Source organism: Ascochyta rabiei, chromosome 6 (genome assembly GCF_004011695.2).
Source record: "Ascochyta rabiei chromosome 6, complete sequence".
Lineage (NCBI taxonomy): Eukaryota > Fungi > Ascomycota > Dothideomycetes > Pleosporales > Didymellaceae > Ascochyta > Ascochyta rabiei.
Window position 1 is genome coordinate 592,470 of NC_082410.1, and position 26,898 is coordinate 619,367.

At 55.7% G+C, this 26,898-nt stretch overlaps 8 protein-coding genes across 10 annotated transcripts, besides 18 other annotated features; 6 read left to right on the forward strand and 2 right to left on the reverse strand.

The window, feature by feature from the left end:
- Positions 1–4,628: 4,628 nt before the first annotated feature.
- On the forward strand, positions 4,629–6,421 carry EKO05_0004059 (uncharacterized protein; the record flags this gene model as incomplete). 2 transcript variants are annotated; one of them, XM_059636300.1, is made up of 2 exons in its annotated part: positions 4,629–5,364; positions 5,430–6,421. In XM_059636300.1, the coding sequence occupies 2 exons, from the start codon at positions 4,629–4,631 to the stop codon at positions 6,419–6,421; spliced, it is 1,728 nt and encodes a 575-aa protein (XP_059492283.1). The 2 variants fall into 2 exon arrangements, with proteins under 2 accessions (XP_059492283.1, XP_038799875.2); XM_038938705.2 differs by having other exon boundaries at positions 4,629–5,091.
- Positions 6,294–6,354: a tandem repeat.
- Positions 6,422–6,610: 189 nt separating the features above from the next.
- Positions 6,611–6,850, forward strand: EKO05_0004060 (uncharacterized protein; the record flags this gene model as incomplete). The annotated part of the gene is made up of 1 exon (XM_059636301.1): positions 6,611–6,850. The coding sequence occupies one exon, from the start codon at positions 6,611–6,613 to the stop codon at positions 6,848–6,850; it is 240 nt and encodes a 79-aa protein (XP_059492284.1).
- Position 6,851: 1 nt separating this feature from the next.
- Positions 6,852–6,880: a tandem repeat.
- A 743-nt stretch (positions 6,881–7,623) lies between these two features.
- EKO05_0004061 (uncharacterized protein) lies at positions 7,624–7,965 on the forward strand (the record flags this gene model as incomplete). The annotated part of the gene is made up of 2 exons (XM_038939069.1): positions 7,624–7,831; positions 7,883–7,965. The coding sequence occupies 2 exons, from the start codon at positions 7,624–7,626 to the stop codon at positions 7,963–7,965; spliced, it is 291 nt and encodes a 96-aa protein (XP_038799876.1).
- Positions 7,635–7,661: a tandem repeat.
- Positions 7,911–7,952: a tandem repeat.
- Positions 7,966–8,391: 426 nt separating the features above from the next.
- Positions 8,392–8,423: a tandem repeat.
- A 135-nt stretch (positions 8,424–8,558) lies between these two features.
- Positions 8,559–11,128, forward strand: EKO05_0004062 (uncharacterized protein; the record flags this gene model as incomplete). Its single annotated transcript, XM_038939128.1, has 2 exons — positions 8,559–10,127; positions 10,181–11,128. The coding sequence occupies 2 exons, from the start codon at positions 8,559–8,561 to the stop codon at positions 11,126–11,128; spliced, it is 2,517 nt and encodes an 838-aa protein (XP_038799877.1).
- Positions 8,587–8,605: a tandem repeat.
- Positions 8,670–8,735: a tandem repeat.
- Positions 8,933–8,961: a tandem repeat.
- Positions 8,962–9,092: a tandem repeat.
- Positions 9,093–9,156: a tandem repeat.
- Positions 10,434–10,480: a tandem repeat.
- Positions 10,892–10,931: a tandem repeat.
- Positions 11,032–11,085: a tandem repeat.
- Positions 11,129–14,059: 2,931 nt separating the features above from the next.
- Positions 14,060–14,611, reverse strand: EKO05_0004063 (Tripeptidyl-peptidase I; the record flags this gene model as incomplete). Its single annotated transcript, XM_038945484.1, has 1 exon — positions 14,060–14,611. One exon carries the CDS (start codon positions 14,609–14,611, stop codon positions 14,060–14,062), a length of 552 nt encoding a protein of 183 aa, XP_038799879.1.
- Positions 14,612–14,974: 363 nt separating this feature from the next.
- Positions 14,975–15,014: a tandem repeat.
- A 137-nt stretch (positions 15,015–15,151) lies between these two features.
- Positions 15,152–15,209: a tandem repeat.
- A 200-nt stretch (positions 15,210–15,409) lies between these two features.
- On the forward strand, positions 15,410–17,389 carry EKO05_0004064 (MICOS complex subunit mic60; the record flags this gene model as incomplete). Its single annotated transcript, XM_038945485.1, has 1 exon — positions 15,410–17,389. One exon carries the CDS (start codon positions 15,410–15,412, stop codon positions 17,387–17,389), a length of 1,980 nt encoding a protein of 659 aa, XP_038799880.1.
- Positions 15,434–15,476: a tandem repeat.
- A 593-nt stretch (positions 17,390–17,982) lies between the features above and the next one.
- Positions 17,983–18,028: a tandem repeat.
- Positions 18,029–19,271: 1,243 nt separating this feature from the next.
- Positions 19,272–19,850, reverse strand: EKO05_0004065 (Respiratory supercomplex factor 1, mitochondrial; the record flags this gene model as incomplete). The annotated part of the gene is made up of 2 exons (XM_059636302.1): positions 19,272–19,719; positions 19,798–19,850. The coding sequence occupies 2 exons, from the start codon at positions 19,848–19,850 to the stop codon at positions 19,272–19,274; spliced, it is 501 nt and encodes a 166-aa protein (XP_059492285.1).
- A 384-nt stretch (positions 19,851–20,234) lies between these two features.
- On the forward strand, positions 20,235–21,293 carry EKO05_0004066 (uncharacterized protein; the record flags this gene model as incomplete). Of its 2 annotated transcripts, XM_059636303.1 has the most annotated exons (3): positions 20,235–20,464; positions 20,516–20,874; positions 20,944–21,293. In XM_059636303.1, the coding sequence occupies 3 exons, from the start codon at positions 20,235–20,237 to the stop codon at positions 21,291–21,293; spliced, it is 939 nt and encodes a 312-aa protein (XP_059492286.1). The 2 variants fall into 2 exon arrangements, with proteins under 2 accessions (XP_059492286.1, XP_038799882.1); XM_038939045.1 differs by having other exon boundaries at positions 20,516–21,293.
- A 1,447-nt stretch (positions 21,294–22,740) lies between these two features.
- Positions 22,741–22,773: a tandem repeat.
- The last annotated feature ends 4,125 nt before the right edge of the window (positions 22,774–26,898 follow it).

The following is a 26,898-nucleotide window of genomic DNA, read 5'->3' on the forward strand; positions in this document are numbered from 1 at the left end:
AAGCAATGCACAGACAAAGTCATCCTTACAAGCCTGCGTCGCCGACCAACTGTCCAATAGCCTGATCCGAGGAGTGCCGCAGCATGGGGCAGTATGCATTGCACCTTCCTCCCACGCCTTCATCCCGCTCAGGGTATCCAGACGTGTGCGTCCGTGCACGGAAACAGACGAGTCATGTCGATATCTGGCTCGACTCGTCCCGCAGGACTGACTGGGGTTGGCGAGGCAAGGTCTCGATCCAGCGAGGCGGCCCACGGACAGCACGTGCCGATCAAACTAGCATGACAGTCAAATTCGGTTGGGAATACCAAAAACTTGATTCCTCTGGTTATCACAGGGCTGGAAGTCGCTTCGAGCTGTTCTCGATCATGAATTACTTGTGCAGGCATTTGCGAACCCAAAGTTGTATCGAAGATTTATCAGCGGAAGCTGCCGCTGCAATGCATCACCCATGTTCCACGGATTACCAAATTCCAAGATTACAGCCCACCTTCATCCCGCGAACGGTCGGTGCTGCAAATCGGTCCGCTTGCGTGCGAACAAATATTTGCTTTTGTGCAGCACAAACCTCTCGCCCTGCAGGCATTATTACGACAGGAGGGTGAAAGGATGTTGTGCCAACAGCGAAAGCCTACATCGAACCTTGCTTGATCACCCTACATACAGGGCCAGCACGCCAGGGGTGCTGACTTGCTCAATCAACTGCGCTGAACAATGTAGGCGTAACAATATTGAGGCTCCGTATGAAGTCTGCATGCTGGCCAACCAGCTGAAACGGCTGCTTTCATTCGCTCCTCCGCTTCCTCAACAGAGCTACCCACTTATTCCTGCCGAACACAGGAAAGTGCTGCTTGGCGGCTCACGGGAGGGATCCTCTAAGAAACGCTAAATCCACTGGGTCGGTGTGCGCTTTAGCGCATGGCGTTGGCTTGTGGAGTGCTTTTGCACAGGCGAGGCCGAGGCGTCCACGCCAAAGCGTGAGCTAATCCATGACCTTGTATCTCCACACGGTCAGTCCGAAGTCCATGGTAACCACCGCGCACCTTGAGACGAAACAGTCACTCTGTTAGATCTTAGCAGAAAGTCTGTTCGTTCGTGACGCTGTAGCGAGCCTAATGAAAATGAGCAGTGCGTTCATCACGACATTGGGTGGCTCACCACGCTCGCACAAGACTTGCCGTACAACGGGAGTACAGCACTATCGGTTTCGAACAGCGAACAACGACAGACCACATCGCTCTACTGACTGGCTGGCACGGAACATGAGATACTCGCATTCCATACGCTTGCTGCAACACAAACTTTGGGTGACCCAGACCACTGGCGCATCCCACGGAAGCCTCGTGTGCTGATCACCCGTCGATGTGGCTTTTGGAGTCCCATGCGCCTGCACACTGCACACCACCTCATCTGTGTGGCCTTCCAGAAGCGACTACAAAGCCGCCATGGTACGTTTCCGTAAGACTGTACTCTGCACGAGAATGCATCCAACTTCATACCCAGTCTAGCGACGATGTCAGACCACGCAAGCTTGGACCCGCAAAAAACAGGCAAGATGTATGTGAGCGATCTGTTTGGCGCTATCTGGGTCGACCATGAGCATGTCTCAGATGCGTTGTCGGCCATGTCTTTCGTCCTGTCATGTCGAGGTTCTCTTCGCTTAGTAGATACTTGGCGCTTACCAGTAAAGTTGCCAGTCTAAAACACCCCTCTCAACGTTCACTTCACGTGCGGCGTCAGACAGGCCCACTGAAAAATGGTGAGTCCGAGTTGAGAATGGACCTTATACGAGATGGACATTCTTCAACACACCTCTTGATCTGTGGACACATTGTCACACGGTGGGCGACTCGTAAGAGTTGAAGACGGCTACACAACGCAGAATGTATGCCTAGGATGTTCGCGAAACAGGCTCGTTCTGGGATAGCCTCGTTCTGTCGGCCCGCAAAGCAAAAGATGGATCGACAGGGTCGTGCCGGTCACCAAGACGTCTAGGCTGGGCTCCCCAATCGTGTGGCCTTGACTGATAGCTCACTTCAACTGTTGGCTGCAACAAGCACGTTCATGAGTTGATCGTCCAAGCTACACGATTCGCTGGGCTACGACTTCCAGACAGCCCAAATATAGCGCTTTGACAACACATGTGGCGGTGCGTAGCCACAAGATTCCTCAGGAGGGGAGTCTTCGTGCTACAGTCGTAATATTGTAGTTTCAGTTCCTGCGTCCTAGGGCCTGGTGGATTGCACCGCAGCTGTGTAATGCAACAGGTATCGATTGCGTACGGACAACGCTACATCCTGCCAGCATACGGCCAGGAATAGTTTGTCTTTCTCTCGCATCGCCTTACTCGAAGCCCATCGCCTTACTCGAAGCCCATCGCCGTCGGCAGGCTGGCCAAAACGAGACCTCTGGGAATCTCGGCCCAATCTAGTACCCATGAGATGGGCAAACTGAATTGTGGGACCGACGACAGCAGCGAGGTTGAGTGTGGGATCCTGAACGCAAAACAGTTCGTCTTGGGAAGGCATACTGGACCGTGCCGCTGAAAGGGTCACCCCGCAAAAGCCATCACGGCCCACCACGCGAATGACGGACCGTTACGTCTATGGGTGGTACAAGACGACGGACCAAGGCACCCGGCCGGACGGCGACAAGCCGGATCCCAAATGAACTCATGATTAGGGGCAAGTGTTACATTGCTCCAGAGAGAGAGTGTAACGCAGTCAATATCGATGCGGTAGGCCAGCGATACCCCACTGCAGGCGTGAATGCTGCATCAGGACTAGGTAAGCGAGGTGGTCGATCCACGAGACCCAGTACTGCGCTCCCACCTGCAGTTCACGCCAGTCCTTCAACCTTATCCATGCCTTCGGGCCAGATAGCTTCAGGGACCACGAGGGGAACACAGAGGTGCCCGGGCCAGAGGATCTAATCATACGGGGTGCCATGTCTGGACATGGGAAACGTTGTGACAGGCTGACCACAAGGGTGTCTGCTATGCGGCTCTTGCTGTGTACGACTTGTAGGCAATATGGGTTGTGCTCTGGAGGAGCGGCCCCGACAACGAGGGTCGAGGGCTTGCAGACAAAGAGACTGCAAATGGCGCGAGGAAGCGAAGGCGTGCTGCATAGGTGTGCGCCGGCTCACAGCGCAGCCATTTCCACAAACGGAGTGCGTGCAGTGGGTGCAGCAGGCATATGCTCAACCCATGGGACATGGAGCTCTCCATTTGCAGCCTTGAAAGAACGGCGGCGACTTCAGCGTGTGAGGAGGACGAAGTCTGAACAGACGTAAGGCCCACGTGTTCCTGACGACGATGCCCGCTGCACTCTGACATCACGATGCGATGATGTCGATGTGAGCGGTGAGGTTGTTCGCTGAGGAGCACTGCACTGCGGCGACTGCGCCCTCATGCCCCACGATGCGCTCGGTCAATAGGCGTCAATAGGCCGGCGACACGTCGAGCAGGGCATGGTCTTAATTATAGCCCCGCCTCTGGTCCAATGAGACGTCACCTCGACAGGCACAGCCGCGCACCAGCCACAGGGCCCGCATGGGTAGGCCGGCGAAGGCGAAGGCGAAAGCGGTGCGAACCAGACGCCGGACGGGCCCCAGTGCCCCAGTCCGTGGACCGGGCGCGACTGACGGGGTCTGCTCCCATGGCCCCCCCGACAAAAGACAAAAGCGGTGATGTAGCGTGCACATGCTCTGAAGGCGGTGCCTAATCCGCTTACCTTCGCCAGATGGAGTGTGGGCGCTTCTGGTGGCTGCGCCTTTACTCGCTGGCGGGCGCCTCCTGCCCTCGCATTGGGCATGGAGCAGCGCCTTGGCGCGGTGCAGGGGTGTCCTGGCCCGCACGGCCTCACCGCAATCCACAGACACTTGTCGTCCCACTACCACTACCTACTGTGTATGTGCGCAGCAGTCGGGGCGCGCGATCCAGGCGGGGACGTGGATGCTGGCGGCCGGTAGGCTCTGCCTGCTCTTATTTCTCCTAGCGTCACTTACCGTTCCCAATCTGCCACCTCATGCCACAGGCCCCACGGGCCCACGCTTCGGTAGGGCAGAGGGCAGGGGTTCGCCGTGGCTTTTCGTGCCCTGTCCGCACGGGGGGCCATGGACGACTGTGTCTGAGGCCTGATGTATAAACGACACTTCGCCCCCGAGCCACTGTCCTCCACTCCAGGCCTCCCGATCAACACAAACGCAACTCCTTCTGGACCTTGTTCGAATCTTGCGTCTACTGTCCAGCATCGAGTCCTTCTCGCTTGCGACTTGTCCCCCGCAGTCTTGACGCCCGGGAAGACTGCACCTCGGAACCGCTTCGCGCCGTCGCCTATCAACCCAAACCCGCAACCGATCTGCACTTGATCGACGCTTTCGATTGTCGTCCACCCGAACCAAGCGATTCTGGCTACCCGTACTCCCTCTTCTCAGAGCTGGTAAGCCTCCCCTGCCAGGTGCTTGCTTACCATGCACGCTAGTGACCCCAACACTGCTTATCCTCCCATCGAACCCAGCCCGCTCTCGTTTTCTTTGAACCCTGCTGACTTGAACTGTCGACATAAGATCTGAGCGGCTCTTGAACTTACCTCTTCTTGCCCTGCAACCTGTCTACATCAGTCACCATGGTCGACTACGCATATCCCCCAACCATGCATCACGACTTCGAGCTCTACTCTCAGGAGCAAGAGCAGCAACTGCACTACCTCCCCACCCCACAGCCCTTCCTTGCCTCATCAGCATATAGCATGGATCAATCATTTAGCACACCATTCGAACATATGCTCCCTCTTGTTGAGGCACCAAGGCCGCAGTATCACTATGACCACATGGCTCAAGGACACAAACTTGCACAGTACGGCTACCACAGCCCGTCTGAATCCCCACACTCCACATTCAACTCGTTCCAAGACCAGCCTCCAATCCTCTCTGCCTCTTCTGAGTCTGGTGCTTCCGCATCATCTTCCGCCCTGGGCTCTCCTTCGGTTACACCCCAATTCGAAGTCGAGTCCTGGAACCCCATGGCAATGGGACTCACGTCCAGCTTCGAGTACCCAGCCCTGGTTGCAGCCGAGAAGACTTTTGTTGGTGAGTCAGCAGTTTCTTCTGCAACAGAAATATCTACTTCCATATCTTCTTCTACGCAATCTGCTGCGAGCAATGTATTCAAAACACCTACCACTCCTGCATCAGCAAATTGGTTGCCTTTGGGGTCGAATCTACGAAGAAACTCCACACTGCCGAATGAGGTCTACTCGTACGACCTGTCTACTTCACCCACCTCTTCTTCTTCTTCCGCCACTCCTTCTCCTATTTACTCAAGAACTCGTTTCAGTCGTGCGTCATTCTCTCAAGAATCTTGTCCGTCTCCTCCCCACGTGAGCGCTTTGCTAGAGTGATGCAGAAAGCTGATGTAACGAACGCAGACCCAAATATCATTCAGCCATTCTCGTATGCCCCCCAGAGCCCCTTTCCGGAGATCCGAACAACACCCTCGGATTACTTTCCCATAGTCGAGCAGCCTGTTTCGCCAGCTCTCTCGCAGCTCTCAGCACACAGCCCACGCCCACACATAAAGCAGGGCAGTGCAAGTCCCTATCTTCACACAACACACTTCCATCCGTACCAGAGACGAGGTTCGGTAGCCTCTTTGCACTCGCACAAGTCGAATGCAAGCCGGCGCAGCCGCAGCGGAAGCAGCTATGAGTTGGATGACGAGACTATGCAGAAGGGCATGTGCCCTCTGCCAGAGTGTGGACGCGTGTTCAAGGACTTGAAGGCGCATATGCTTACCCATCAGAACGAGCGTCCAGAGAAATGCCCAATCACGACCTGCGAGTACCATGTCAAGGGCTTCGCACGGAAATATGACAAGAACAGGCATACCCTTACTCACTACAAGGGCACTATGGTCTGTGGCTTTTGCCCAGGCAGTGGCTCGGCGGCGGAGAAGAGCTTCAACCGCGCGGATGTTTTCAAGAGGCATCTCACTTCCGTTCACGGTGTTGAGCAGAACCCGCCCAACAGCCGTAAGAAGAGCCCTGGCGGTGCTCGCAAAGCATACTGTCCACAGATTGCCGGCACTTGCTCGACTTGCTCGGTCACCTTTGCCAACGCTCAGGAGTTTTACGAGCACTTGGATGACTGTGTGCTGCGCGTCGTGCAACAGGCCGATCCCTGCGAGGCCATCAACCAGCGCCTGCTGACTTCGGTCGCCGAAGACGAGGACGTCACCGATACTCTGGATCGCAATGGGCTTTCCAAGAGCATCGAGTACACCGTCCCCAGCTACAACGACAACGATGAAGAGGAGGACTTTGACGAGGAATTCGACAACGACGACCACGACGATGCTACCTATGGCAGCCGTTGCTCCCGCTCTGGCAAGGGAGGCATCAAGAAGACCAAGTCCAATTGACAATCAACACATCCTCGAGGTGTCGGCGCTTGGCAGCACGTCGGGGATGGTAACTCGTCCAAGATCACAAAGCCTGTCCGTGGACCGCGGGCAGGTCTCACATTCTCGAAAGGCGGCGTGGCAGCCACGTCGTGTGGGCGCAAGAAGCGCAAGAACTACCCGCTTGCCTGGGGCTGTCCGACCGAGAAGATGAAGATGAAGAAGCGTGTCCTGTGCGTCTACGATGGCGCTCGACGGCTGTGGAAGGACGACATGATGCTCGACTCGGAGTTTGAGGTGCGCATGAAGCTGCCCGACGGCAAGAGCTACGTGACGGACCTCGATGTGCAGACGATGAAGCGCGCCGAGGCGCTCCACGGCGCCACGCCTGAGGAAAAGGGACACTGGGTCCCGGACAACATGAGAGGCATGGGCGAATATGTGTTTTGATTGGACTGCACTGCACTGCACTGCACTACATTATTCAAGCGTCACGACTTTTTCACCTTGCTCACGGACTTTGGCAAAAAGGAGGATACACAATCATGTTTGCCAGCGGGCGACGCGTACACAGACACGTATCACGACATTGTACAAGTTGTAGAATCACTTGTTGTTGGCGGCTGTTTTTTATTGTTGCTCTGCGAATGCTTGGATGGATCGATACCACTACCTATGGTCCGGGTTGCTACGGCGTTGGACATGACTTGCAGCGGACTTCTGTGCTGGGTTGGTTGGTGGATTGGTTGATCATCGTGCTGTGCACGGCAATCTATTGAATTCTAATCCCTTTCATGACGACTGTGCACTCGGTCTGTTAAACTCTAATACGTTTCATGACAACTGTGCACGGTAATCTATTGAATTCTAATACGTTTCATGACAACTGTGCACGGCAAATCTATTGAACCCTAATAAGCTTCATGACAACTGTGCACGGCAATCTATTGAACCCTAGTAAGTTTCATGACAACCGTGCATGGCAATTCACCGAATTCTAACACCTTTCATGACACCCTTTGCGCTTCTCTCGACCATGGTGAGTCTCACTCTCCTAGCCACGACACAGGTCGGGTGCTTCGGTGGCGCAAAGTCGCACAGCACACTGCAACAGTGGGTCTCTTCCCGGCACCACGGCTGTGGTTCTCTGGCACCCACCCACTCACCCACCTGCTCTCGGGCTGACGCTTACGGTGGGGTGGGTGCGACATGGTCACATCGCGATGCAGCACAAAGCAGCAGCAGCAGCAGCAGCAGCAGCGCCGAAAGACAGTCGGCGACCATCGACGGCCATCGACCTGTACACCGTCGCTGTGACATCACAAGTCGCAGATCCTCTCCGCACGTACCTGATGGATAGACAGGGGCGCACGGCGAGCTTGCCCACCTCCGCATTCCCGACCATGGATGGCGCTTTGCAAGAGGTGCAGGGTGTGTCCTGATACGACGTGAGCTGGCTAGCGCTGATCTGCGTGCACACAGGCTCGGGCAGGCTAAGATTAGCTGGTGATGCTGCTGGTGATGCTGCTGCTGCTGCTGCTGCTGCTGCTGCAGGATTGTATTGAATTGAGGACGCAACACTTTGATGTCACCTGCGGCCCCTGCAGCCCCTGCAGCAAGGTGTGAGAGGTTAATGATCCTGCTGGTGCATGTGTTGGTTGGCCTTGGTGTGCCTCGCAGCTGCAATGGTGTTAGTTGAAGATGTGTCGGCAGTACACAGGATAGGACTGTGTAATTATTTGACAGGCTGCTGGATAGGCAGGGAAGCTGTTCGCAGATGAAGGCAGGAGGGCGTCCAGCAAGTGCTAGACTTCAAGGGGGGCGGGCGCGCGACAGTGAGGGCAAACGTTGACGCGCACGAGTGGCCCTGTTTTGGCCGTGGTGGCTATGGCCAGCCAGCCTCAGGCTCGAAGGCGTCGGTCCAGTGTTTACTGTCTCCTGTCTACTGTGTCCAGTGTCTGACCCACAATGCTGGTGGTGACGGGCGGGATGACGGGCGACGGGCGACGGGCGACGGGCGACGAGGGGCCGTGGGGGGTTTGGCGCAGAGGCCCATGCTCGGTCACGATAGCGGTAACGATATCGCTCCACTAACCTTCTCTATTGCTTGACACTCTCTAATTCCGCGCCTGGGATCCGGGACAGGTCCCCACTTGCCATGGACTCGAGCGGTGCGCGTGCCCAGGCGACGACGACGACGACGACTGTGAATGTAAACGCGAACGCGAGCGCAGCATATGGTCGCACCGCCAGCGCGCCCTTTGGCCATGCCGCCGCCGCCGCCGCAGCAGCAGCAGGCGACGACAGCGACGCCGCCCTTTGGCCGCAGCAGCCGGTGCAGCTTGCGCGCGGACGGCAACCACGCGACGCGCAGGCCAAGATCATTCCATACCATGTCTCGTCCATGGACGAGTTCGAGACGGCCCTGCGCGAGTACCTCGACGCCCCGCCCGAGCAGCCTGAGCACACCGAGGCCCAGCTCTCCTTCTGGATCGGCACAAGCTTCATGGTGTCGGCTCCAGGCGCCCATTCCAGCGCACAGCAGCAGCAACAGCAGCAAGAACAACAACAAGAACAAGAACAACAACAAGAACAACAACAACAACAAAAACAACAGGAACAACAACAACAACAACAACAACAACAACAACAACAACAACAACAACAACAACAACAACAACAACAACAACAATCTCCGCCGCCGCCACCATCACAACACCAACAACACCAACAACATCGACACCAACACCAGCCACTCCCTGCCCAGCAGAACCCGCACGCGCCCCCGGGCTACCAGCCTGCGCATGGCTTCCCCACACAGTACGGCGGACCCTACCAGTCCGTCTCAGACCCCGCCATGGCCCTGACCCTGCCGTCCGCCTTCCCGCAGCCGTCGCTGCCAGACGACGCGAGCAGCACCAGCACCAGCACGCCAAACAAAAAACCCGAGCACAAGGTCAGCATGAGCGTCATGGAGGCCCTGCAGCAAACGGCCGACCCCAAGGACAAGATGCGCAAGCAGCGCGCCATCGCAAAGTGCGCCGTCGACGCCATCCAGAGGATCGACGGCTACCGCTACAGCTTCCACAACTGCTGGAACAGCAGAGAAGACGACAGCTTCCGCTTCTCCTACTACTGCAACGACTCGCTGCTCAACAAGGACCGCGCCGCCAATGGCAAGGGGGCTAAGCTGGGCAAGCGTGCCACCAAGCCAGTCTACGACTGCAAAGGCGTCCTGTCCATCAAGTTCTCCGCCACCAAGGAGACGCTGGACGTCTTCTACAAGCACGTCCCCATCCACAAGACGTACGAGGAGCGAGCACCCCCTCCGCGCAAGGACTCGAAACGCCGCAAGTTCCTCGAGGAGAACGACCCCGAGGCGCTGGCGAGGATAGCGAACCGGCCCAAGGACGACAGTGTTGAGCCCATACCCAAACTGAAGAAGAAGAAGCTCTCGAAACCGGACCCGCCCAGGCCATCCAACACGTCGCTCGAGAGCGATCTGAGAGCACAGAGTCTGCAGTCCCTGCTGCTGCTGATCAGAGATGATCCGTCTGCGCCGCCTGAGCCACCTCTTCACGAGTCAGACTCGCCTGTCGTCCAGCAACCCGTCACAGTTCTGCAGTCGCCGATTCAGCCGCCCCGGAACCAGCTGGTCCAGCAACAACAGCAACAGCGAAGGCGGCCGAGGAACAGCTGCGACGTCTGCAAGGCCAAGAAGACTAAGGTGCGTTCTGGTTGTATCACAACAGTACGGTCACAAGCTAACTTACTACTCAGTGCGACGGTGTCAGACCAGTGTGCCAGACCTGTGCTGACAAGAACCGGCAATGCTTCTACTCTGAACCGCCTCCCAGTGAGGACCGTCGTCAGCCAATGGGAGTGGGTGAGCCAGTACGCCAGGTACAAGCTCCGAGCAGCGAGCTGTCTGAGCTCGAGAAGATGAAGAGGGAGCTGGAAGAAGCAAAGGCGCGAATTCAACAACTGGAACAGGAGAAGCAAACATCTACGACACCCGTGCAGGCGCCGCAGACAGCTCCACAGCCGCAGTCCCAGCCCCAGCCACATGCTCCGCCCCAGAAGCGCCCTTCCCTCCCTCACTCGCAGACACAAACACATACGCAGCAACCACAACAGCAGCAACGCCACCAGGCGGTTGCACAGAACCATCGCCAACAACTGCAACAACTCAACCAAGCTGCCCAGCGCCGCAACAGCCCCCAGCAGATGGCTTACACCCTGGACGGACAGCCGGTGCAGCAGCAACAACACCTACAGAGCCCACGCCAGCCATTGCAGACGGCGCAACAGCAGCTGCAAGCTGCTGCGCAAGCAATGCCCCTCCAAGCCCAGCAGAGCTACTTCACAGCTGCCAACCACACGCCCTACGTCGCACTGAACCGCTCCATGACGCAGGGCTCCCTATCATCCCAATCCGCGCAGAACGCACTGTCCTCGCAGAACTCGTTGTCGTCCTCCACCGGACTAGGACAGACGCAGCCGCAGACTCAGATGCACAACAGCGGCAGCCTCGCAAACGGCGGGTCTGTCGACGCGACTACGCTGTACGGAAGCGTAGGGAGGAACGATCTCGGCTGGCCGCCTGCCGCGTACTACGGGTACCAGAGCGCGCAGCAGCAACAGCAGCAACAGCAGCAGCAGCAGCAACAACAACAGCAGCAGCAAGACCAGTGGGGTGCAGCGCGGGGATCGAATGTCTTCCGATGAAACGAGATGAGGGATGCATGGGATGGGATAGATTATTCTTCATCGGCACATACAGCGCGGCATTTTTTTTTTGTCGTTTTCTTTTTCCTTCCCGAAAGTCCTGTCTTAGTATCTTGTTACGTTATATTATACCCACCAATGCATGCACTCTACTTTCTATCATCTTGATCATACAAATGAACATAGACCTCCCCTATTATATCGTATCGTGTTCTATCCTGTTACATCTTATGACATTTTATACGTGTACATGTAATTCGATTATTCCCTCTTTATTCCCTTTTTTATAGACTGTATGCACTAGTTGTAGTAGTAGTTGTAGTAGTAGTTGTAGTAGTAGTAGTAGTAGTAGTAGTAGTAGTAGTAGTAGTAGTAGTAGTAGTAGTAGTTGTAGTAGTAGTTGTAGTAGTAGTTGTAGTAGTAGTTGTAGTAGTAGTTGTAGTAGTAGTGGTAGTAGTAGTGGTAGCAGTAGTGGTAGCAGTAGTGGTAGTGGAACTCTTGCTCAAGGAGGCTGCAAGATGATGTACTGACCCTGATGGAGCAAGCAGACTCCACGAAGTATTCCTGGTGATCTAGGGAACATTTCAAGCCTGGTGGAATGGAGGTTAGCCTGATAAGCACAGTCTCATGTGCCCGAGAGGCGTGAGCGCGGTGGCGTAGGATGGCAGTCGTGAAGCCTTTGTATTCGCCCGAGTCATCGATGCACCGCTGCGGTGCAGGTGTGTCGAAGATGTGAGAATCAGACGAACTCAATAGGTCGCTGGTCCAACGAGACTCGTGACAGAGAGGAGGCTGCAAAGATGAGATGAGATGAGAGTGAAATTGCTGTTGAGGCTAGAGTAAAGGACTGTTCTTCTCCCTCGCGACGCTAGGGACTCAGGTGCAGAGCTGCGCTCAAAACATATCCACGTCGTAGCTGAAGATACTAGACAGGTGGTCCTCTGAATCGTTGGTATGGTCCTCCACAATATCAGACTTGGCATTGTGCACGTCGTCTGTCCCAACTGGCTTGTTCACGGGCTCGGACATCTCACGCGTCAGCGGCTCCGCAGCTGAAATGCTCGAAGCGCCCGGTGCATGGTCTGTCTGGCAGCGACGAGAAAAGCGGCTGGCTGGCGGTGAACAGAGGATCAAGAAGGGGCCTACTGGCCGGGTTCCGTCCAGACTGCGAATGCCAGGACCTTGGACTAGAGCAACGTCTGCTTCAGAGTCGTGTTCTATAGATCTCTCGGTCTCGGCTTTCCATCAATGGCCTAGGCATTTTGACAGCAACGCTCTGGTCGTCAGAGTCTATGCTTTGTTGGTGCATGCCAAAATGTATGCATCCGCCCTAGATTTGCACGGGCTTTTGCACTGTTACAGTCAAATTATGTCATACACAGGTAAGAGGTTCGGACTGGCCGGCTATAGCTAGTTGACAGTAAAGGCAACAGATTAGGTGACAGCATGCAATGCAGGGCGAAACGTGACAACCACGGAAAACTAGCTAATTACTCACCTGCCCGCGTTTGTGGTCTGTGTTGGTGAGTTAACGTTCTATATTTTGGGTGGGTGCGCACATATTTGCAGCCGTCATAGTCTCGATAGCCATGGCTGGTGCGCCTACACTGACATAGGGCGTGACGGTGCCTACCGGTGTTGTCTTGCTGGACAGTCTCACGGCCGTTGGCAGGAGTGGTATTATCCCACCAGAGCTAACGGGAATAGAAGGCTCCGTGGAAGACGTGCCCGCTGCTGTTGCTGTCCAAACCCTCGAGCCAAGGGCAAGCATACTTCAGCAACTGGCGATTGCTTCGCAACCGTCCGATCAGCAGCACTGGCCTCGCACCGCTGCACATCTCCAGCGCATGACATGCTCAAGAAGTTTCCTTCTGTTTGCGTCGTCCTCGAAGATACACTCCACTACTCTACTACTCACAATCTTAGCCTTCGACAAGCTCTCCGAGGATGGTGTGGAGGTAGGGCAATTATATGAGGTCGATTGACTTGAATTTGACTGACGGAGTCTCTTCCAGTGTGGTGAGATGCGATCTGCGCCGTCCTACTTCGCGAGCGAGTGGATCAAGAGGAGGAGCTTGGGCGGCTCTTCGATCTGCACGACTGCTGACGCACATTGAGCTGCTTTGACGAGTCTATGCTCGGTGCGTTCATTCTGGGTGTTTGTTAATATTCAAGCGCGGGTTGGTAGTTTGGAATTTGTTCTCGAGAGCGATGACGCAGGATTTTAGATGAGCATTGCTTGCGAGCATGTCTTGGACCTATGCAGGCTGAGCGTTGTCTGTCATGGTGGTGAGGCTCTGTCTGCCAGTGGTGCGGATTGGAGCAAGTGGAGTGTCGGTTGATAGATGGTGAAGTGTTGAATTAGAAGAGTGGGATAGAGGAAGGTAAGTGCTGATGTCATAAGAACTTTAATGGCAAGGTAGGTGTAGAAGATATAAGAGATAATTGAGGCAGAGGCACGAGAGAAAGTAAATTTGAGGGGAGAGACACGTGCTACAATACCACCTACCACATTCAGCATCCCACGAACCTGCGCCCGTAACGAACACTAAATCACGCTTTCTCAAAGTCGTAATACTTTCAACAGCGTCTCGAACAGCTTCTGATGGAGGCTTTCAGCGCACCTCTTAGCTCGCCACAGCTTTTACGGAATTTGCTGTAGTCGTGCAACACTTTGTTAGATTACAAATAGCCTACACAGTAGCATTGAACACCCGAGTTTCCAACGACGAGTGAGACAAGTCTTACAACAGCAGTTCATAATGCATCTGCAACCCTGTGAAGGCTTTTCGCCGCGTACCAACGCAACGGTTTTGCTAGCTTGAGGAAACAGGAGTACAGGGGTATCATTCGTAAGGTCGTGTTTAGAAAATACAAACATAGAAGAGGCAGATAAGAATATTAAGATCCTTGGGGTGGTGCTGACGCAGCTCAACACCCAACACACTCCCTCGGCAGGACGACAACGTCAAACTCCTCGTCCACACTCTCGCCACTCTCGTCGCTCAGCGCGTGCATGTCGTCGCTGTATCGCCCACCGATGAAAGCCCAGCCTTCGCGCTCAAGACGGGCGCGGTGGCGTTGGCGGTTGGAGGATGCGGCGCTCTGTAGCATCCTCGCCCAGCGGTTCTCTGGCTGGTGTTGCGGTTGGCTGCTTGTAGCTTCTGACTTGGTCTCTTCATCATCGAACCCAGGTAATGTCCAGAGGCCGGACTCGGTCATACTGGTAGATTTGGTGTCCGGGCAACTGTCTCGATGGGCAGACATGTGTAAGTCAAAGTGCACGCGGGCAGGAGGAGGTTTGTGATTGGCGGAAGCGTGCTGTGACAGAGTTGACTTGGGTGATGTATGTTGGACGTGGGAGGCCTTCAGCGACTTTTGAGGACTGGCTGCTGACGACGAGAAGTAAGTGGCACTGGAGTTGACGCTGTCCCGGCGAGGCTCGGTGTGCGCGGAGGCGCCTGGGTAGTAGCTGCGGTCCATGGCTGGAGTCTGGCACGTGGAAAGTGGGAGGTCCAGTTCAAGATGGAAGCATAGAAGAGTTGAGGAAAGGTGTGCAAGGGGTAGAGCTGCGCTGCAAAGTAGATGTGTGTGCAAAAGTGTTGCATCTCAAAAATTTGGTGAGACGGCACGACGTGGGGAGGGTGAAGTAAAGGTTGAGGTGGTGGTGCAAACGTGGTTGCCTATTTCGGTAGCAGGAGCGTCACCGAATGACGTCGCACACGAATACAAGCGGGCACCTCAGACGGATGGTGGAAGAGTCAAGTCAAACGAAGAGGAAACTTGGTTGGGAGCTGAGTATAAGAGAACAGCGGATGACAGGAATGCAGGGTGGGCATGGATGCTCACGGCAGACACGGCGGACACGGCAGACACGGCGGACACGACGAAGACAGCTGCTGACGCTGCATCCGGACGGCATTCCGAGACCTGGGGGCGACGTGGAGCGTGTAGAGGGCGGGCAGGTGTTGCACAAGAGAGGTTGTCAGACGACCGTGTCTCTGCGCGCACGGAGAGGGTGATGTGGCTGACCGTGGCTGACCGTGGCTGGCCGTGGCTGGCCGTGGCTGGCCGTGGCTGGAGCGTGCAGCATGTGAAGGAGCAGCGGTGGGTGGTGGGTGTGGGTGCTCGCGTGGTGTGCGGGAGAGCTTGCACGGTGGGTGGTCCGAGCGGGCGCTGACGTTCGTCTTGGTGAGCTCGGTGAGGTTTCTGAGAGGGAGCAAGCTGCCAACATCCTCCGCCCCCTTCTCCCCCATCCCCGCCATCCCGAGGCCGTCCAGCATGCTGCGCGCCTCCATTCTCGCGGCCCGTCCTGCTGCCCGCCCATTGGCACGCGCCGCCCGCCCGCAATGGCGCGTCGCCCAGCGCTGGTACGCCGACGACAGAAAGCTGGACCAGACGGCCGTCCCCAACCCAGCGCCTGTCGTCGAGCCCTCGGCCGATCCTGCGAGCCCGCCGAGCATCCAACAGGCCACCATCCCGCCGTCTGAGGTGCCCCGCGCCCCGCCTGCGCCCGAGACGACGATTGTCAACAATGCGGCCAGCACCGCCAGCACTGCATCGCGCTCAGCCCCCGTCATCCAGCCCGCAACCACGCCCCCCACCGGCCCCGGCACCGCGAGCGTCGCCCCCGATCCCGTCCAGCCCAAGCCCAAGCCCAAGAAGCGCCGCTTCCGCCGCTTCCTGCTGTGGCTCACCATCCTCTCCGGCCTCAGCTACGCCGGCGGCGTCTACTACTCGCTCGTCTCGGACAACTTCCACGACTTCTTCACCGAGTACGTGCCCTTTGGCGAGGATGCCGTCGCCTACTTCGAGGAGCGCGAGTTCCGCCGCCGCTTCCCTGCACGCCCCGACCAGCCCCGTCTGCACCAGCAGATCTCCGGCGAGAACAAGGTCACCATCCCCGGCAAGAGCGGACTGACCGCCCGCGTCGCAGAGGACCCCCACACCAGCGCCGTCAGCGACAACAACCCCAAGCCCAAGATCGAGCAGCCCAAGGTCGGCTCCAACCAGCACACCCCGCCCAAGGGCGTCCAGGAGGCAAAGAAGGAGCACGAGCAGCACGAGAAGCCCGCCGCCACATCAGCTACCCAGCCGGAGCCCAAGACGGTTATCCTCGACGCCCCTGCCACGCCCATCTCGCAGATCGACCACCTGAGCGTGCCCTCGGCGAGCGAGCCCGTCGTCCAGGACGTGGTCAAGATCGTCAACGACCTCATCACCGTAGTCAACGCCGACAAGACGCACGCTGGAAAGTACAACTCGGCCCTCGACAAGGCCAAGTCGGAGCTCGCCCGCGTCGTCGCCGACATCAACCTGCTCAAGGACAACCTGAACAAGGCCGCCGAGGACAAGGTCAAGGCCGCCCACGCCGAGTTCGACGAGGCCGCCAAGGAGCTCGTCCAGCGCCTCGACCACCAGATGCAGGCCCAGGAGACGCACTGGAAGGAGGAGTACGAGAACGAGCGCGAGCGCCTGCAGCAGGCCTACAAGAGCAAGGTCAAGTCTGAGCTCGAGGCCGCTCACAAGGTCTACGAGCAGAAGCTCAAGAACGAGCTCCTGCAGCAGAGCATCAGCCTGCAAAAGTCTTTCACCAAGGACGTCCGCGACCGCGTCGAAGCCGAGCGCGACGGCCGTCTTGGCAAGCTGAACGACCTCTCCAACTCTGTCCACGAGCTCGAGAAGCTGACTGCCGAGTGGAACTCGGTCGTCGACGCCAACCTCAAGACCCAGCACCTTGTCGTCGCCGTCGAGGCCGTCAAGTCTGCCCTCGAGACACAGGTCGTTCCCAAGCCGTTCGTCACTGAGCTCGCCGCCCTCAAGGAGATCGCCGCTGATGACCCCGTCGTCAGCGCTGCCATCTCCAGCATCAACCCCACCGCCTACCAGCGCGGCATCCCCAGCTCCGCTCTCCTCATCGACCGCTTCCGTCGCGTTGCATCTGAGGTCAGGAAAGCTGCGCTCCTCCCCGAAGACGCCGGTGTTGCCTCCCACCTTGCCTCCCTCGCCATGTCCAAGGTTCTCTTCAAGAAGTCTGGGTTAGCTGTTGGCGGCGATGTCGAGGCTGTGCTTGCCCGCACCGAGGTTCTGCTCGAGGAGGGCGACCTCGACGCTGCCGCTCGCGAGATGAACGGTCTGCAGGGGTGGGCCAAGGTCCTGAGCAAGGACTGGCTGAGCGAGTGCAGGAGAGTCCTCGAGGTCAGGCAAGCCTTGGATGTCATTGCCACAGAAGCGAGACTGCAGAGTTTGCTTATCGACTAAGTGGCCGCGTGTGGTGGGTGCTTTGTAATGTAGTCATAGAGCTGTCAATGTATTTTTTTCCGTACATGTCCAAGTATGCCCAGTCTATCCACTGTTGCATTTGTAGTCTTCGAGCTCTCTAGTGACGCTTTATGCTTCTTTTGTCATCGCGCTTTTTTGGAATGTCGGTCGTGTATGTGCACGACACAAACTAAAAGTAACGCACGCCTACTGCGAGACGATATGCACATAACCTATATGCAAAAACCAACTCTAGAATCGAACCAAACACTATGAAGAGCTCCACAAGGCTATATACAACAATCCGGAAGGTTCCTTAGGTTGTTTACAAGGTCACTGTATCAGCAAGGTGATTCCTAGTGGGTTTCCGGTTGACACTCTCCGCCTCGAGTATGTTGAAACCCTCACCTGATCTGGAAGAAAAACAGTCACAAGTACCACTGCAGAGACATGGGCAATGTCCACATCACCAGCAAGATGGCTCGGCTACCTGCCTGCGTCCATACGCAGTGGCTCTAACCAGGCGCAGCTGCAGAGTTCGATGTCGTTTACTCTGTGGAGGCGACAAATGCTCACAACCCATCCAAGGCTCCTTGCTTTGATCCTTGCTTTGCTCCTTGCTTTGATCCTTGCTTTGCTCCACATGCTGAGAAATGCTAGCAACGACATGATTCCACTCTGACCACGCATGTCATCTCCTCTTCCAACTCTAATAGCACGCGCCAGATGCGGAGGTCAATGGATGTCGAGTGCTATCTCTACAGACACGAGCATCGCGGATGGTATCAGCGACATCCTCGCCGTCCGTGAACCCATTCACGGTGTGCCTTGCTGATGAGCTGCTGCTGATGTCGCTCACCTCTTGTCTGGGATCCTCCAAGGACTCAAGGGATGCTGGATCGATACAAGACGCATAGCGAGTCGACCACGCTGCTGCTCTAGGGGGGAAAGAGACGCGTGGGGTAGCTTTGGAGCGGGGGATCTGCTCGCGCGAAGGGTTAGGTCGTTGTTGTTGGAGTGCTACGCATAGACCCCCTGCGTTATTTGAAGGGTGGTACAGCGATATCGATGCTGGTGAGACGGGTACTATCCTAGCCGTCACGTAGCGGGCCTTTGAGATGAAAAGGTTCGTTGATGAAGATGCACAATGGGTTTCTGGATCCCGTGAGGTAGTTGTGTAGAGCTTTGCAAGATCAGTCGAAGTTGTTTTTGCAGTTTCTGGTACGCAGGATTGGATTGTGGCAGAGCGAGCTCTAGGGGATATCAGAACGTTTTTTCTTCTTCTCAGAAACAACGCAAGTGAAAGTCTGAACGGGCAGCGACAGACGGCGATCAAGTTGACAAATCGACCTGCAAACTTTACCAAAGACGCCGAAGATGGAATCAAAGCGCACGTAGAGATGTGGCTATCACTTCAACCAAGACTGAAACGTGATATTACCACACGCTCCGTTTCCCATGGTAAAACCTCGACCAATACTCTGGTTCAGCACGCGGTTCGTAACACACGTCAACACCCACCTTCCCACCACCCGTCCCGTTGATCCCACGCGCAACTGGACACCTTGAAACACCGCCGTCCTGGGGTCTGCGACGGCAGCTTTTTATATGTAGGCACTCAAAAAAGACTTGCGTTCATACTGTGAGACGTTCATTGGCTTGATCAATAACCTGTGCTAAATCGTTTGGATAGCAATGTTTTGTTCTCTCGTGGCCTTGGCTCAACTGCAAGTGATACTCTTACAACATCGAAAATATATACAACAAACACACGTGATATCCGTAGAACGCCGGCGTCGACTCCAGATCACATAAATCCCCGTTGAATGGTTTTCTGCGCCTGTCCTTCTTGATTTCACCAACCTCTTTCAGCCCCAATATCTTATTTCCCCACCACCTGATCCTTCAACTCCTTTGTCTTGTCTGCCACTTGCTGTGTTACGCCCCTGGCCTCTTCCTGGACCCCTCTCGCTCTCTTCGCCATCCTATCTTTCCACTCCTTCTCCTCCTCATCGCGCACCTCGAGCTCCTTCAGCCACCTTTCCCTCTTATCCATGCGCTCCTTCTCGGCTACATGCTTCTCGTAGTCCTTCCTCTTCACGCGGTCCTTCTGCCAGTACAAGTTTCCAGCGACAAGCACTGCGATGGTGAATCCCTGGGCGTATAAACGGCGACGGAAGTACATATTGGTCATCTTGTGGTCGCCTTTGCGCATTGAACGTGTGGCGCCTACAATGGCCCAGACGGTCAGACCGCAGCCGAGAGGAATGAGGGGTTCTTCGCGGAAGCGGCGCCACATCTTGTCGAGAGTGTTTTCATTGTAGAAGTCGCTGGGTGCTGTTAGTCATGGACAGAGCATGTATAGTGCATACATGAGCAGTACAATGCACTACGATGGGGAGCCGTACGCATCTTCGTCGAACGAGGAGGGGAGCGGCGCGCTATTGCGAGGGCCCGCCATGATCAAGTGCGTATGCGGAGGTGGCGGAGGTGTCGTGTGGGGTCGATCGAGTTGTCGATGCCGTTTAAGGTGGCGCAAGAAGTGTTGCTGATACTGGGGGTCGAATTGAAGCTATTCCGACCTTTGAATCTGCGCAGTGAAGCTGTCACCGAGGTGTTGCGGCGGAATGGACGTACCTGAGCTGCGGAGCTCTTCGATTATCTCACCACTTGGACGATCGGCCCGTTTTAGCTCCGATTGCAGCTTGCTAGCCTTCCATGATATCGCCGAGCTCTGACCTACAACAAACAGCAGCCTGGAGGTCGACGACGAACGCACGGCTTCCACACCACCGCGTCGCCTTCATGAGTGATATACCGACATTCCATCAATTCCTGCGGCGCCATGACCGATGAGGCCGAGTCGTCGCGAGCTGCGTTGCGCCATGACGACAGCTCTCCTGACCACATCGACAGCGCAGACGCCGACCCGGAAGAACTGGCACGCGAACGCGTAAAAGACGCGAGAGAAAGACGGTTAGATGCTAAGAGAAAGCGGATTCGCATGCTGGGCGACCTACTGCGCGAGTTGGATCTGGTTGTATACATGGAGCTGCTTGCTCTCTACCATCTCGAGTACGCCTAGGTTCACGTCATCGCATGACTTCACAGCTAATGCCTGTATAGCTGCTCGTTCTTCTGGTTTGCTCTGCGTGCACTCGCACATGGTAGCCTGCTCACACCCGTCTCGGACCCAACCATGCAACGCCCGCCCGACGAGCCTCGACCGTTCTTACCCGTAGTGACAGGGCTCTTTGCCGTGAATTTTCTGCTACATATGCTATATCCTGCGCCGTCGGCCGGCGAGGACACCAGAGGCTATCTGCACGGTGGCTTGATGATCGATTTCATTGGGCAGCAGGGTCCAACGAGTAAATGGAAGCTTGGAGGGTTGGACTTGTGCATTCTGGTCCTGCAGCTGATCATGGTGTCGGCGCATGCGAAGCGCCGCGACCTAAAGACGCAATTCAAGCGAATATCTGCAGGTGAGGCGCCGTCAAGCAATGCCGCAGACGCACCCAATACCAATACTGATACTGCGGGCGACAACGCAGCTGCAGCAGCGATAAGTGAGACCACGGCCCGGGGACAGGACGCTGACGATGAAGAGCGTGGAGAGCTGCGCCGAACCGACACCATGTCAGACATAGGAGCCGAGTCCGAGGAGGCAGATGCGCTGCTGCAATCCACGTCCGAGACAGGCCATGTCGATGCGCTGGATCTACTTTCGTCAGGCCAGTGCGTCATTTTATCTGCTGGCGTCGTCGACACGATATGGCACGAAAACGAGAATTATCGAGCTTTCCGCCAGACGCGCACAGAGAGTGGCCTTAGCGGCGACATGCCTGAGACACTACGCCGCTTGAACACGCTGCGTGCTCGCCTTGGGGTCGGTGGTGGATAAAGCGATAGGTAGCTGTCTGATCATCCCTGCGGTTAATGTTTTACCCCTTCAAATGCGCCCAACATGTCATCTGAATACTTCGAGCCGATCAATCACGGCAGTCGAGTTGCAACGGGTCCGGACAGTTTAGCCGTGCCATGCTAGATGGTAGCCCCCACGTGAGCCGAGCAGCTGCTACCACGTGCAAGCCCCACGCCGCCCCACCTACCTGGTGCAGGCTTGATTCCATGACCAACGTCAGAGGCTTGTCGACAGCAGCGATCGCGCGTCCTGGCAGACCCCAGGATGGGGTTCTTCGACCGGACCATTACCGCATGCAATGTTCGTCAGATTGGTGACGATGGACGATGGCAGCAGATTGAGTTTGACCAGCAGTCGTGACGAAGCGTCGGCGGGTCACACCGATGACCATGGTGCTGACGGGCTGGCACGCGCCGTCCGCACTGAAGCGCTTACACAACGGCCCCCCGTCCGTCTTCCGCATCTGCGCTGATGTCGTCAATCCACAGATCCTCTATCCTGACACCACCATGCATGCACACCGAAGCCACAGCAGGGCCCTGACCGGTGAAGGTCCAGCTGCAGCTGCAGCACCCTTGCATCTGCCACAGAAACCCAGTTCGTGTTAGCGTGCGTGCTGGTGAATGCCGACCGCCATCGGCTTGAACATTGGTAGCGAGCGGACCGTCGCCTTTCCGGGTCAGATCCCCTGAGGGATGCGCGAGGCATGTTTACGTCTTACCGTTTACTGCGAGTGATGATTGGGAAGGACACGGGAAAAGCCTCCGCGGAGTATATGACCCTTGTCTGCCAAGGTGGGGGGGACGGAGATTGTGCATGTACTCATGTACAAACACGGCTCGAAACACCGAGTCGAATGTTGGAAGTTTGCACTGTCGGTTGGGAGCTTCCTGGCTGAGCGGGATCTAGGCATGTGGGGAATGATGATGCGGATCGATGTAGATGAGAATTCGATAGGGATAATCCCTTGTTGCGCATATGCACTTCGTCCCTGTCCTGTAAGGCTTGCATATACCAAAAAGCATCGGGCACAAAGCCACATCCGCACCGCACGTCGAGTCTGACGGGGATAGAGTGGAGCGCATCTACCAAGGCGCCGACGAGCAAGCACTGCAAGTCACAATAAGGCGAATGATGGTGTACGAGGTTCAAAGGGTGATGAGCCCATGTCAGCATTGACGTTTTCAAACAGTGGCTGGAAAGAACAAGCCATGCGCTGAGTGACTGCACGTTTGGGTGTAGATACTGAGGGGCCGTCTCACGAGGCGGTGTCAAGGCCGCGAAGCCAGATGGAACAATAGTGAGATGCTGTGATATTGATAGACACACCACCAGTCTTCTCACCGGCGCATGACTGGTCCGGCACGGTGAAAACGAGGGATTCGACGGCGGAGGAAGGCGCCGGCTGTTTGTGTCATCCTGCTACCGTGTCGTGTCGTATCGTTTCGCGGCAGTCGTGACACCTCATCGAACGTAAGTGAAGGATTGAGGTTTCGAGCCGTAAAGATGATGTATACGGCACGGTGATTACCATAGCGTGGTCGCATGAGAGGATTGGAAAGGATGCAAAAACATGAGCGAGTGAGATCGGCTGATGCGGCCATTCGCACACCTAGTTGCTATGTTGAAGGATTCGTTAGAGAGGCGCAGTTTGTTTTTGCGACAAGTTCGACAACGACTGCACATGAAGGAAGACTGAGCCGTGACGCCTCGTGGCGCTCATGCTTCCAAAAAGATCACGCCTGCGTTGCGCCTGCTGCGCGGTACCGCCTCTTGGAGCCCAATCTTGCAGAGACGTTGTGTTGTGATGTGATGCGACATATTCTCAATGTGCAAGATGCTTAAGTTGGGCTCCGCTAATTAGTGTTCTCTGGAGTATCACATACCTAAGCTGGCCACGTTGTATCTTGGTCCTTATTGATTCTCTGAAGCGGGAAAGAGCTTAATACACTGCGGTCTACTTCAGACGAGGCTGTCGTCGTACGCGACAGAAAAGTCCAACGAAGTCGCTTTTGCGTCGAACAAAGCTCTTTCTTGAGAAGCTCTGTGACATGGGTTCGGGTGCACGTCTTTTCTCAGGCTTACGCTTGCGTTGCTGTAGCATAGATGCCACACTGATCTGCCGTCGTACTCGCAGGGGCCTGCTCTTCGAACACGGTATATGGGTCCAGATGCAAATGATGGTTGCTTTCTGCGCTGCTTTGCATCACCTGGCTGTGCCACTCACATGACCATGCCCTTCCATGCGGGCTCCGCGCCTCGCCTTTTCTTACTTCGACAAACAGCGACTGCTACCTCCGCTGACATGCATATGTCATGTCATTTGTCGTCTACAATCTGCAGAGCTGCGGGACCGGTATGATGGGTGTGGGATGTGTGGGGCTCCCAAATCCCTGCTATATGCCGCTGTGGCTGGCCTATCGCTCGTCGCTGTGCGCAGGTTGAATGCACTTCGACATGCATCAGAAAATGGCTGCTCGTAACCAGTGATCGAGAACGCCGATGGCCTTTTTGAGGCGACGAGGGGCTTTTGGTGGTGCAAGCTGGGCCCACATTGGTTATAAGGCGTTGATCTGGTGTTCAGGCAAGTGGAAAGAGGCTCATGTATCTTGTACGTACCCGTCAGCCACTTGCGGAAATTGGCCACGCACATCGCCAAGTGCCGAATCGTAATGCAAGCCTGACCCCACCAGAATCCCCCTGTCTAAAGTCACTCGAGTGACCATGAGCTCCAAGAGCGTACCCCGCCACAAGGTTCGAGCACTTTGCTGGGGGTGGATCCAGTTCGCTAAATGCTGGAGAGGAAAGTATTCGGACCCCTGATCTTTGCCACTAACAGTCCAAACAATGCTCGTGGGCGCTCGCTCGAGCAGGGTGCGCCAGTCAACACCCGTAAGGCGCCGGCAGTGAGTTTACCAGCAGCAGGTACAGGAAATACTCGCGATATCCCTCAACAAACACTCGCTGCCGGCCCTCAGGCTGTTGTGTAACATTCGGCTACAAGGCTAGTCGGCTCTCCCGCATGGCGGCTTGCGTAAGGCTCGGTCGGCTCATATTGCGCAAGCCCGCAACCCATCACATGCATAAGCGCTTACTGGGATACCGCTGTTGCCCCATGCTCAATTATACTTGCTTCGATCTTCGAGCCCTGTGCCCTGTCGTGTTAAATAAGGACTTGAATCCTGCCGATGAAATGTAAGTGTCCGTCCTGGTAGCCGTGGCAGGTCCTACTTCGGCGGCAGTGTTGAAGCATTTTGCGGCGCATGTGCTATAATGAGGCTGCGGCGCCGATGCTGTGCACCGACGTCAAGTGCCGGTGATTGTGGCTGTCCAGCGTGCTGTTCTATGATGAACGACTGGATAGGAGAGGGATGCTTGTGGATGTAAGGAGCCAACTAATCATTTCGTGCAGACGGAGAAAGGCGCGGGTGCATAGCGTTGCAAGTGAACACCAGACTGATTGTGGACATCGACACGTGTGTGATCACTTCACTGCACAAAGTGTCTAGGTGGGATAACCGCTGTCCGGATGCGCCGCCACTGCTGGTTAGATGGGAGGAAGGAGATCTCCCCGTGGGATGTGATTGGAGTCGCGCTCTGCGAAGCCGTTGTTGGACAGTTGGAGGGGCCAGGATTCGAATGAGTTCAACATGAAGATTCCGTAGATTCCGTAGCCGACTGCTACGTTACTCGGACCGAAGCCCTACGCAGTATTAGAAGCGATGGGTAGTCTGACTTTGTGCTGCCTGGAAACTTTGAGTCAGCTGGACTGCGAGATTTTGATTATGCATGTTCGTCCCGGGGGTGTGGAAATCGGTGAGATCCTGCTCCGCTTCCTAGCTCTCATTCATTGGAAAAGAGGTCCGATCCCGTCCTGCACGTGTGATGCAGCAATTGTCCTTGACACTTGCAGATGAGTGACTAGTCGTATCTTGATGGGTTGTTGCTTTATCGGAACGTACACCGTCTGAATCTTCGTGCGTGAGCTGGATGCCCCACCTGGTGACGATGCACACGTTGGCGGGGTACGAAGCTGCTCGCCATTCTAGATTACTGGTATAAAAAATGAGTATGTGTAGCTTATACGATGACCGGGCACAGAAGTGAGCGTAAGGCCAGAAAAAGCGGTGTGGACGCGCTTCGGGGATGCGGCAGGATGACGAGCGAACCAGGGGCTGGAGGGTGACTATTCGCATACCACCCATGTCGCAAGATCTAAACCACCGCACTGGACAAGTGTATTCGCTAGAGAGTCCCATTGCTTAGATATTGGGAGAGATCTAGCCGTGAGTTCCAGTGTACGGCTTTGAGAATGCTCAGATCAAGTTGACTTCGTCTCGCACATTGAGGAAAGGATAAAGGCCATTATGGAGGCTCTAGTTTCCTTACAAATCTTCTGGTAGCCGTTGAAGGGTGTGGAAGCTGACAACTGTGATCTGTTACGAGACTTCCACCGTATGCAGTTTTGCAAAACTGTTGGAATGAAGTCACTCCACAAAAAGGCCAAAGAAAGCCCGGGTCCCGCGCAGAATTAGAAGACCAATGAGAAAAAGCAACGATGTTCGGGGAACTGGCAGTGGGCTCTATCTAGGGTATCGCAGTCTTAGTTTGTACAGCAAGGTAGGTGGCGGTCTGAGGAGATGACTGCCGAGCCTGTACGCAAACCCTTTAATGAGAGATATGAGCGAGGATTCGTGGAGATGGGACGGTATTCGTATTCGGACCGTTTGTGTAAGAACCCTACTTTTCCACTTGGAGGATGCGAGACATGCTGCTTCAAACGATGACAGCCCTGACAGCCCTGTTCAGGTAACAGTGTTTCACTGGTGAGAAACGACCAGGTCCACTGTCAAAGATGGGGGCCGAGTTGCGCAGTTGATAGTTTGAGCTTGAGCATCGACAAGGTTTGGATGTCAGCCCGTTCTTGACAGCGTTCCATCCATTTACGCCGGAGACGGTTCCGGCGGTATCAGATGCGTCGCACGGTCTGGAAGGACCCAGCACAGAGGTACGGTGGCTTCAGAAAGTCAGATCCACGACTTGACCCTGCAATTGGGAACGGGACGCTTCAGTGTGCGTCATGTCACTAACGTGTCCATAAGATCATGGCCTACTTTAGGCCGCATACGTGGACGCATATGAGTCGTATACATTGTGACGGTAGTGCAGTATGCACAAATAATGGCAAAGTCACGGTCCCCAAGCCGCACGTGGACAGGAATATGGTGCAAAGATGCACTTGTTGGTGACCAGCGCGATGCATGGAGCAAAGTCCGGTTGTTCGTTGGTGGCTGAATCGGAAATGGTCTTACAAGCAGCCTATTTATGGAGATGACTTTCAGCACAGATGGGACACCATGGCTGCCATACCGATGCCGCAGCTGGCAAAGTCCTTTCGTAATCGCGTGGAGCGGCGGCGAGGGCGGTTGCGAAGCTTAAATATAGCGTACGATTACGGCCGGCTTCTGTTGACAGAGACGCCATGGCAGCTGCTTTTAGCCACAAACGGAAAGTCGGCCTTAGCTTGGAAGGTTTACACGAAGATTTAGACATACTGATAAAGTTTTTAGCGTGCGTAGCTGCC